Raw genomic sequence first — 11,376 nt, 5'->3', positions numbered from 1 at the left:
TGTGGTCCAGGAACGAGCTGGATCTCATGTGGAGCGAGGCTTTGAATCAGACCAGCGTCATGTCTGTGCATTCCTTAATCAGCGTAAGCTCGTTGTTAATACATGAATAATTCACAGATATTATATACAGATATTGTTTTTGAGACACTCTGCTCCGGCCTCTCAGACGACGGCCCCAGATGTGGTTTGTGGAAGTAAAAAAAATAAAAAATTGGTGGTGCAGCTGCAAACACTTTATTTCCTACAGCTGAGGGAATTAGTTTGTTTATAGCCCTAGAAGAATGAAGGTGTGAGGGGAGGAGGATGTGTGTGGAGATGGACCAACACAAACTTTGGAGGGAGACGGCCCTCGCCACGAAACATCTGCTCTGAGAAGAATCGAGCTCTCCATCAGCGTCCCGGAGCTGACACGCGTGAAAACACAAACGCCTCCCTCCGCCGAAAATGATAAAGTGTGAGCATCCTGCGGCGGGGGCTCCCGAGCTGGAGAAATATTTACCTTTTTGAAGCTGAGTCAACTCTGCGGTTCCCAGCTTCTTCTGGGGCAGCCGAGTCCCGCTCTCGTCCGAGGTGTCCGATGATGCGAGGGGGGACAAGACTGAGCAGAGAACCTTCAGAATTTACAGCAAGGGGATTTTTTTTTTTAAGGAGCTTCGGGTTAAAGATTACTCGCATTTTCATTTTTTTAAACACTTAAGGTAAATCCACCGTGTACCGTGTGTACACTGTATACTGGGAAGCACAAGCAGCAGAAATACACAGTTTATACAGTCCAAGCAACTGGTTCCTTTATGTAAACCTTAAGAAGACAGGGTGAGCGACTTTTGTAAATATCATATATACACTGTATGTGTACACTGACTGGTGAATGTGCGTGTCCAGTACCAACAGTATGTGATAATGTCCGTGTGCAGGAGCTGCAGGGCGACTACTGATACAGCTTAATGGTTTCGGGTTTTTCAATTTTCAGTCAAACTGTATTTTAATTGGGGCGTTTACATTTTGGGAGTTCTCACTGTGGCACTAAATTTACAAGAGCTACAAATAAAAATATGCCATTTTATGATGAGAGGTAAATAACATTGTGGACATTGTGTTGTTATTTTCATGAACAGTGTCTAAACTCTTCATACGAAGCTCCTACTGCCCTGTGATTCCTCCAAGCGGGCCAGCCACTAATGCATGACTGGATTTAAGCCTGCTGTTCAGAGTAACCTCTGACAATCCTGCCACCGGAACTTTAATGTTCTCCAAAAGCAGACACGCAACGAAAGCCTCAAAACTTATTCAGGTGTCACGTTGACGGAACTATTATCAAGACTTTATGCGCTGTGCATTGACTTTAACGTTGAGAGCAGAGGGGTTAAGGGTAACAGTGGTCCTCTGTGGCCTCCCTGACAAATGAAGGTGAAGATACACCGATCAGCCACAACATTAAAACCACTGACAGGTGAAGTAAATAGCATTGACCATCTTTTGAAAATTCAGCGTTCTGCTGGGAAACTTTTGGACCTGGCATTCATTCATTCATGTGGATGTTACTTAAACATGTATCACCCACCTAGACCAGACCAGGCACCCCCACCCCATAGCAATGACACTCCTTGATGGCAGCAGCCATCCCCAGCAGGATGCAGCCTGACACAGGCACACACACAAAAACGCTTTAGGAACGACTAAAAAAAAACATGAAGACATGTTCAAGGTGTTGACCTGGCCTCCAAATTCACTAGATCCCAAATGGATCAAGTATCTGTGGGATGATCCACAGAGGCCCCTCCCCTCAAACCATAGGACCCAAAGCCAGACACCACAGGACACCCTCAGAAGGCCCACGTCCATTCTCTGATGAGTCCCAACTTTTTTGGAGGCACAAGGGAGACCTACACGCGATATTAGGAAGATGGTTATAATGTTATGCCTGATCGGTGTATAAGCCATTTAGTCGGCTAGCACCTGAAACCGACAATATAACATCCCACTGCCACTGAACCCCTGCAGGGAGGACACATTTAAATAATCAAATTTAAACAAAAACAGAAAATGTAAAATCGTGTAAAAGTGATATTTGGGCATTACGTGTATTACGTGTATTTCTTTTTACTTTGACAACACACTGTACCCACAGTACTATCTCCAACTGCCTAAAAATACACACTGTACCTGTATATAAAATGTAAATAGGAGCTTTTTCTTTGGTGGGCAGTAAGTGAGGAGTTCTACTGTTCATAGAAGCCATTCTGTGTTTTGACCTTGTAAATAAAATGACCTAGTAAATAAATTTTGAGCATTTTCTTGTGTTGTTTTGTCCCCCCCCCCCCCTTCCAAAAACAAAAATACTTACTAGATCTAAGTCTTGAATACTTTTTATTCATTTCTTTGAATGCTTCGGGAGGAGGGTCAGAGCTCAGAGCGGGGGGAGACCTTCCGATAAGTTCACCACGCTGCTTTCACATCAGCAGTGACAATATGTCCATCACAGATATAAAGACCGTGGACAACCTCTGAGCTTCAGGTCCCCCTCTTCCCAGACCACACCTCTACAAGATATGCAACATACAGAAAATAAATAGATGCATGTTAAAGGTCTTTTTTTTTTTTCCATATACAAATATATTTTATGAAGCTTATTGTACAAGCGTTTCCTTTTTTTTTTTTTTTTACCTACAACATAATGACATTTACAAGGTAAGATGGAACAGTGAAGTTAAGCTCTGATATACGGTACTGTAACTAAAATGTACTGATTCATACTTGCACTCAAAAAAATAAAAGAAAATAATAAATTTAGAGTCTGAAATGCAAAAAATAAAATAAAAAATGCACTGAAAGCATCTCACCACCAGTCAACATTACACAACGCTGCACTGCGAGGAGGTGGCTCCATTCTATAGCATGCATTTCTAAAAAAAAAAAATCTGTCAAGGCACAAGATGAGGAAGCACAAACTGTAGAAAGTGTCAGTACAAAATATATAAAGTTCAACCATCTGCCTTTTAGGTCACTGGAATATGAAAATAGTAGTGAATGATCTGAGATATACATTTTTAGAATAAAATCCCACCAGCAATCATACTTTTTTTTGTACCATAAAAAATATTCTGAGCCTCTTTGCTTTGACTTGAGCTCAGTTCTCTGAATGAGTGACGTCCCGGGAATCAAATCAAACCCCACTTCTGTTTCAAAGAGGCATTAGATATGACATGAACACAGCATGCTGAGCTATATACAACCACAGTGTCCGTAAGAAGAGAGTCTGCCCCTATAATTAAATCTATTCGCTCTGAATAAATATTTGGTTTTGTGAACTGCGGCTGCAACGCACGACTAAACGCTCCTCCGGGGCGTGTCTGATGTCAAATCTATAAAGATATGTGAGCCTGCCAAACGAATCCCTGATCACGCAATGTACGCTGTGTGTTGTATTTTTGGTTTCCACTGCGGGAAGTTAATCGGAATTTCTATAAAGAGGAATCAGATGGCACAGCTTGCTTGTTTACCCGCAGACCGTGAAACCCATTTGGTGTAAGTAGTCGTTCCAGTTTTTTTCTTTGAGATGCTTAAGAACATTTGTGAGATCCAGACAAAAAAAAAAAAAATGATATGTAGTATAAGGATACATGAAGCGAAACTGATTCCAGACCAGCAGAGTATATTGATTCCTAAAAGCATTCTGTCAGTTTCTATTTTTTTTTTCTGTTCATAAATGTAATTCTATGTTTTAAATACAACACATAATTTCAAATGTTATGTAATGGAAACATTTTCTGAACTAATGAGTTAGCTCATATCAGGCTCTTTCAAACCCACAACTCTGTAGCATAGACTGTATATAAATATGGACTACGCATCCCCACTTCCTGGCATTGGCCAAACTGATGCTATTTTCTCGGGGATACAGGCGGCGCCACATTGCGATTTGTATTTTTTCCCAACTCTCACGGTCCTACGGGACTGCTTCACAAAGAGGTTGGCATAGCAACTTGTAGTCATCATGATGTCACATCCTGTTTCTACAGCGTCAAATAACTCAAATGAAACTTGAACACTTAACGTATGCAACAGTATTATATTAACTACCTAAAATGTGAACTTTAGTGTTTTAATTTGACCCAAGTCCCATCCACTAACATGGAGGGGGCGGAGCTTATGACCTATACTGCAGCCAGCCACCAGGGGGAGCTCTACTTGCTTTGGCTTCACTCTTGAGGACCAGTTCCGCCGTCCATCTTTATACAGTCTATGCTCTGTAGCAGTTTCTTGTTTTGAGGTTTCCTCTCAAAGCTTTAACATTTTCTTGGTGAAGCAAAAAGTCATAAACACGTCTCCTAAAACATCTCCCCGTTTCAACTGTTAACGAACCCCCCCCCCACAACAAGTAGCTTACTCTTCCGCGTATAAAATGTGGTTTACTGTACAACAATGGAGCGATGCAAAGGGATCTAAACACGAATAGGCCATCTACCAGTCTACGTCACAATTCTGGCTTTGGAATCTAATATAACCCTCTATAGCAGCCAAGCCAATAGTCATACAATAACTTTGCATATAGTGAATAACACAGTGATAGTACAGACATAAATACTTACACGTTAAGTAACAAAAACCATGCAAGTGCGAGCAGAGGTGACCTTGTGGTAGTGACCGAAGAAAAAACTTCGAGCTATGAAGGAGAGAAGGTTGAGAGTGCCCCCCCCTTTAAAGGCGTCAGTTCAAGCTGAGATCAATTTTTTTTTTTCCTGAAAAGTGAAAATCTTCCTTCGGTTTCTGTCTCTTTTATGCCCCCGGTTGGTGTTAGTGTATCTTGATAATGGAGTTTATGATTGCGTCCACTCTGCTATCACCCAACAGGTAACTGAGCAGCAATGATAAATACAGGTATGAACAGTGGCGGAGTGTTGAAGAACTTGACTTTCCATTCCCGTAATCTTCCACGAGGATAACTCACACGATCCATTTCTTCCCACGAACAGACCAGTCTCCTCTTCACCTGAAACAACAGGCGGTACTCTCCTCCAGTGCAAAAGGGAAGTTGCGTTCAATGGATGTCTGAATGTGAGTGAGTGTGTGAGACTGCAAGTGTTGTCGTTTTTTATTTATTCATTTATTTATTCGTGTGTTTCGTTTTGCTTCTCTGTGTGGGATGAGGTGCGTGTGGACAGGCATAGAGGGGGAAAAAGGAACTATCTACATGCGCAGGAATCTACAGTCATGTTGGGGTAGACTTTCAGCACCACGTTCTTGTCCTCGTCGAAGAAGAGGATGCTGAGGGAGGACATTTTCTCCGGGACGCAGCACGGCTCGGGGATGCCTGGGACGACGCCCACGGCCCGCACTATGCTCTGGATGGTGGCGTGGTTGGAGGGCTTCAGGGCCTAAAGCAAGGAAAACAAAAATGATCCCTTTAAATGATTTGATTTAAATGTTATATCAAAGAACGTGGCATGACTAAAATGAACTCTGACAGAGCAGAAAATGGATAGTCAAATAGTTTTCTTCTATCAAAGTTATTTGAAGGGGGGAAAGAAAATGAAAAGCACAACTGATACCCCTCAAAAATGTCCCAAGTGTTCAATAGTGATTTAACGCTACTGCAAAAAAGTGCAGTTCCTCAAATGGCCACTAGAGGCTGGCAATCCCCATAGACCTCCATGTTAAAATGTCCAACTTAACAGCAGCAATAAACATGTTTAAAGCCTGGTACAACTATGTTTGTGTCTGATTTCGCCGCTCATGACAACATTTTACCATAACTCGCCTGTTTAAATTATATCAAGGTTTACAATTATGCAGAATCGGTCTACATAGGAATCAGCTGCCTGTCCCCGCTCGACCTCTTTGACCATTTCCAAGCACTGCCAAGATGAAGACAGCCAGAGACACAACACCGCGCTTCAAAACCTCTCAAGAAAAACCTCCGTGGGAGATCTAACCCATCAATCATAAAATGTTGGCCTGATTAAATCTATACAGGATTATTCTTGTTATTCTAACAACTCTCGGTTAAGAGTCCTGGAGACCATCGTTCCCAGAGCTTCGTGTTCTTTCAGGTGACACGTCCCGCTAACATTAAGGGCTAATTCATCAACGGAGCATAAATTACACACATCGCACAATTAACAGAGTGTCGCTCAGCGCGTTCCGCGTCCAGCTGCAGCGCATCATCCGAGAGGCGGCCAGAGAGAGTTCAGCTGCTTCGCGTTTCAGCGGGATCCAACGAGCGACGGAGCTTTTCCCGCGCAACGCAAACAAACTAGGCAGAGCTATTTAGCGGCTTTCTAAAACTTTAACCTGACAAAAGGGGGAAACATCACAGAGCGGAAACCCTGCAGGAGAGGGAGGCGGTTGCCTGAAAGGCCTCAGGCCCCACTTCTGGGACTAATTACATCCGACTACAAAGACGGGCGACTCTGAGCTAATGAATTAAGTGGATGGAGCTTGTGCATTCCAGCCATGTTTAAAATACCTGTGATGTTATCTCGCCGCGACGAGAGCTGATGTTTAACATCATCAGGTGTGGCACGAGTTTATTTTTTTGTTTCGTGAAATGCGTAAAAACCTTTTTTTTCTTTTATTAATGTGTGACGTTGAGGTCAACCACCTGCTCCTGACTGTAGTTTAACTGTAGGTTCAGTACGGTAGGACTCCACTCTGGACTGAACCCTTTCATTGAATTATAGATGCAGCCCCGATGCATGCCTTCAAAGGCTTAACGATTTCTGGAAAAGATAAACGCACGAGAAGGAACGCGGAGCAGCGCGGCCGCTTTAACTAGTTTACCCTGTAGTTGAAGATTAAAGCAGATGGCATGTAACGCTTGGCATTATCATCTATAATACGAGACAGACGCACTTCAGGAAATTCTAATGTTAATGTTTCCCGGGGTAATGTGACACAGAGCGGTAACGGCAACTGTAAACAGGCGACTGATGGATGCACGGATAGTTTACGTAATGTGCAACATGCCGCACGAGAAAAAGCTCAGTTTTTAAACATGTGGATTGATGTATAGTCTTCTGTACGGTATGGGGTTTCACAACACAGGTCCTGGTGTTTGTTAGATGTGTGCTAGTGCATGGCTTAATATGCATAATGTATATTAATAGGATTTGGTGATAAATACTCGAGAGGGTAAATGGAAAACCCAGAACATCTGGCCGACATCTTTAGGATGTGAAAAAGAACAAAACTGGGTTATTAGACGTGTTAGATGGAGGCCTGTGGTGCAGTGTTGGCTTGGGATCCCTAAAAAGCAAAAAGGATGCCTAATTCTTTTGAAAAAAAACAAAACAATATGAGTCTCTGAGTCTCACCTTAGGCATGGGGAACTGGCAAGACCCTGAGCAGTAGAAGGCGTCAAATGATTTAGGTGATATAATCCATTCACTCCATCCAATGTCAGCAAAGTCCACTTTCAGGTATCTCCGAGCGCAGTTCCTGGGCTCGTTCCACTGCTTCTTCCGCGCCTTTTTAATTGTCTGCTCGTCGAACTGCAGCAGGGGCATCTTGTGCCGCTGGTTCTTGCGTGTTTTTTTACGCGGCCGCCGGGCCTGCTTGTTCTCGTAAGGCTCGTACGGGCTCGCCTCGTCCCACCCGGTCGTCTCGTAGGGATACTCGGGCCCGGGGAGCTCGTTGTTCTGCAAAGGGAGAAGAACGTTCACTGAGCGCTTCTGCCTGGGCTGAGGCCGTTCCCTTTCTGTGTTGTTCCGCTCTCGCAGTCCCAGTTTGTGGAAGCTGTGCGAAACGGAGCTCTCACCTCCCGCCGAGGAGTGGTGTCTCTGGAGAGTGGCGACCACACTTTCAGGCTCTGAAATGGCAGAGTCATTGGCGTAGACCAAGATGTAGGGCGAGCGGTCCGAGAGGAGCTTCTTCCACTGCTGGGGCCCCTGTGAGGCCACTTCAATCCCAATGAGCAGCTCGTCGTGGTGCTTGGCCTGGTTGACCACACGAGTTATATCCTTCCACTGCCAAGATATGAAGTCCCTGTAAAGGGTGGACACGTTTATCCGAAACTGCCCTAGAGTCCTCATCTTGTTGTCCACGGAGGCGAAACTCCAGATGACCATGTGGATGTGGCTGTGCCTCCGGGGGCCGTGGCGGGCGCAGCTTTTAGACCTGGAACAACCCTGGGTGCCGTTCTGGAGGTCTCCGATGTAATAATGAAGAGTGGCTGACAGAACGTCTTCTGATTTGGTGAGGGAGGTGAGGTTGAATATCTGCAGCTGTTTCTTGTTTATAGTACCTGCGTGTATAATGGGCAGAGTTATTTACAGAATCCAGCACAAATGGACATTCAAAAGCCGACCAGAATAACATGATAATGCATTTAACCTTTCTAGAGCCAATATTCACTCAGCCATGCAGACGATACTAGTTTTATTTGCTTAGATCATGAAATATATCCAATAAAAAGTCACGATGACGATTGTAAATTACTGACAAAGAACCTGTTTTTGGAAAGTTGTTGCTGTTGAACTTCTAAACATGTGTCTTTAAACATAATAAACCTCTCCATTGCATTACACCTAAGCAGAAACCTCAAAATATCTAAAGCTACAACTACCCATAGACATCTGGGTAGTGTGAAGATTAAAACGTAGTGTATTGGATTTGGGTGAAGTTGCCCTTTATATTGCACATATGCAGCTACCATGCGATAGGAGGCAGTATAATCTAAGGGAATGTGACCCTTGGCGAAGCTGGCCGTCTTTAACGGCGCCCACGGTAACACACACGTCGTGGCGAGTGAGTAATTCGGAGCTTATAAGAGTTATATTACTGTAAAGATAACTGGAGGGACGCAGTTATAAGAGCACTTCACGTGCAGGAACTTTAGGCTGCAGAGGTAAGTCTCCAGTTCAAGCTGCAGCACCGCAAGGCTGGGCAGCTGCCAGATGCTGGCTTGCAGGGAGAATCCACAGCCGTGACTATCTGACAGTAAAATCTGATAATATAAAAAAAAGTATATAGACTCGCCAAACGATGTTTAGTTTAGTTGTCTGCAGCGATCTGATGCGAATCTCTCTCAGTGGCACAAAGAAGGGGTAACAGGTTGATCACATTTCTACGACTGGATCAACAGGTGTATTTCAGTTTCAGCTCCGCAAAGCACCACATGAATAATACCAGATTTTGTTTTAATTTATTTTTTTTTTTTACCTAACTTCTCCTACTTTTTTCGTTTTTGAACCTACAACAACATCGTAAAGTTTTTAAATTATATTTTTAACCATTTACGCTTAAATTACGCACAAGTTCTACGGGCAGTGCTCAGCTTGATTTATCTGCAAATTTAAAAAAAATCCAACGAGCAAAGCAAAAGGTGACATAACAAGTAAAACTTTCCTTAATTCACACAACAACACATGCATGTAAGTGCTCTCTTCCACTACGGTGGAAGTAAGCCCAGGTGTTCTTAACATGCGTAAAACTTGGTTGCATACCCCAGTGCGCTTTAAAACTGCGAACAGTGTTGCCGTCCTTGAACGGGTATCCAGCACGGTTGTACTTCGCGTAAAGCATCTGCATGTGCTCTGTCATTGTATCCTGTAAAACCAGGTCCTGGTCTTCCTTCGTCGCGTACTTTTTATCCAGTGAGTGCGTAAAATCCACCTTTCGTCTCTCGGGGAAATTGTCCGTTTTTAGCATCGCGCAGTATCCAACGCACAGATAACTCCATCCGTAGAGGAGCACGACCACAAACCGCGGGTAGAGTGCCATGCTTTCAGCCAAAGGAAAGGTATCAATAGAAAAAAAACAATGACAGTTATAAAAACCTAGCACGGCTCCAAAAGAGTTGCCTATCTCCAAAAAGACGTACCATCACCTGGAGAGTCCTCTGTACGAAAGTGATACCATCGCTTTTGGCACCAGTCACAGCAAGAAAGGTGCCTTATCCAAAGGGGTCTCACTGCTTTTTGATAAGTTTCAGGTCTAAGTGAGCAACAGTAAATGAAAAGCAGCGCGCGTAATAAAGCAGATGAAGGAGACCTGATCTGCTAAAACACCGACGCTCTGAGATGATTTCAGGACCAGCAGTCAACCGTCCCCCCGTCTCAGCTTTCATTGAAGGTAGAGCATGTTGTGCTTGGTATTATAGGGCTTGTGGGACCAGCTGGGTATTCCTCTTACACACGTACACACACTCAGAGAGAGAGAGAGAGAGGGAGAGAGAGAGGGAGAGAGAGAGAGAGAGAGAGAGAGATTCCTGTTCCGAATACTTTTACGCAAATTCAGCCTGGGGGACAAATGCTCTCCTTATCAAGTGCTGAGAGGAATGTTTTATAGTTTGATTCGAGATGAGATTAAAAAAAACATTTTTTTATTAAAGAACATTCCTCCGATTTATTGAACTGATTTCAATTCCTAAACTGATGCCACAAAGCAGTCGCTCCGTACGTAATTTCTACTCCGCAGAGCTGTGCGTCTGGGCCGCGCTGCTGAATGAAGCGGCTTATTGTCGGCATTAAGGGCTTTCTTCCCTATTTAGTTTAGTTCAATGGAGTTAAGCACACACATCCTGTGCCATCGCGGTCCGATCCGGATGCTGTACTGTCCACCCGCCCTCCCCCATCCCCCCTCTCCCCTCTCCCAAACAGCCCGTCAGGCGGAGTTTAAACACCCCACCCAGTCGCCCTCCACCCCCCGCCATTGGGCTCCTCTTTCAGGGGCACTCGGGAGGAAATGATTAGGGCATTTCCCCGCCCTTGGACATCTGATGGCAATAATATTAGCATGCCATGTCCTTCACATAGCAGTCAACAGGCTGGACCGATTTAACCCCTTGAGAGGAGATGAGCAGGGCAGCAGCAACATAAGCAACAGCAGAATAAAGTCAGCAGCAGGTCAAATGCACTTTTTTTAACACCTGCAAATAAGAGATCTCACAGAGCCAAAGCCATGGGATCTATTACAATGCATCAGTTAAAAAACAAAACAAAATTAAGTCAGACAAGCTTCCAAACCAGGAGATTACATTGTCAAATTGCAGGGCGTGGAAAGGTTTATGCATCTAAGGGCTCCTGATACTCCTCAGTAAGACATTATAAGTCAATTGAATATTTAAGAAGGGAAATTAGAACTCAGTGCAGTTACCAAATACAGGAATGACAGGTGGGATACGCCCTATACCTTCACGAATTACTGCGTCATATGCCTAACACCACTCAGCCATAACTTTAAAACCACTGAGAAGAGAAGTAAATAACATTGACCATCTTGTGATAAGCCAGTGTTCGGCAGGGAAACTTTTGGACCTGGCATGTAGACATGTAGCACCCACCTAGACCAGACCATGACACTCCTTAATGGCAGCAGCCATCCCCTGCAGGATGCAGCCTGAAACAGGCACACACACAGAAATGCTTTAGGAACAAC

General features: G+C 44.1%; 1 protein-coding gene across 1 annotated transcript; it reads right to left on the bottom strand.

Moving 5' to 3' along the window:
- Window positions 1-2,359: 2,359 nt before the first annotated feature.
- Window positions 2,360-10,169, bottom strand: bmp3 (bone morphogenetic protein 3). Its single transcript, XM_084552247.1, has 3 exons — window positions 9,444-10,169; window positions 7,314-8,242; window positions 2,360-5,375 (listed from the first exon to the last, which is right to left on the bottom strand). Exons 1-3 carry the CDS (start codon window positions 9,718-9,720, stop codon window positions 5,184-5,186), a joined length of 1,398 nt encoding a protein of 465 aa, XP_084408373.1. The 5' UTR covers window positions 9,721-10,169; the 3' UTR covers window positions 2,360-5,183.
- Window positions 10,170-11,376: the final 1,207 nt, after the last annotated feature.

This window comes from Chelon labrosus (assembly GCF_963514085.1).
Source record: "Chelon labrosus genome assembly, chromosome: 9".
Classification (NCBI taxonomy): domain Eukaryota; kingdom Metazoa; phylum Chordata; class Actinopteri; order Mugiliformes; family Mugilidae; genus Chelon; species Chelon labrosus.
The sequence above is the reverse complement of the archived record's forward strand: the minus strand, read 5'-3'. Positions and strand labels throughout refer to the sequence as shown.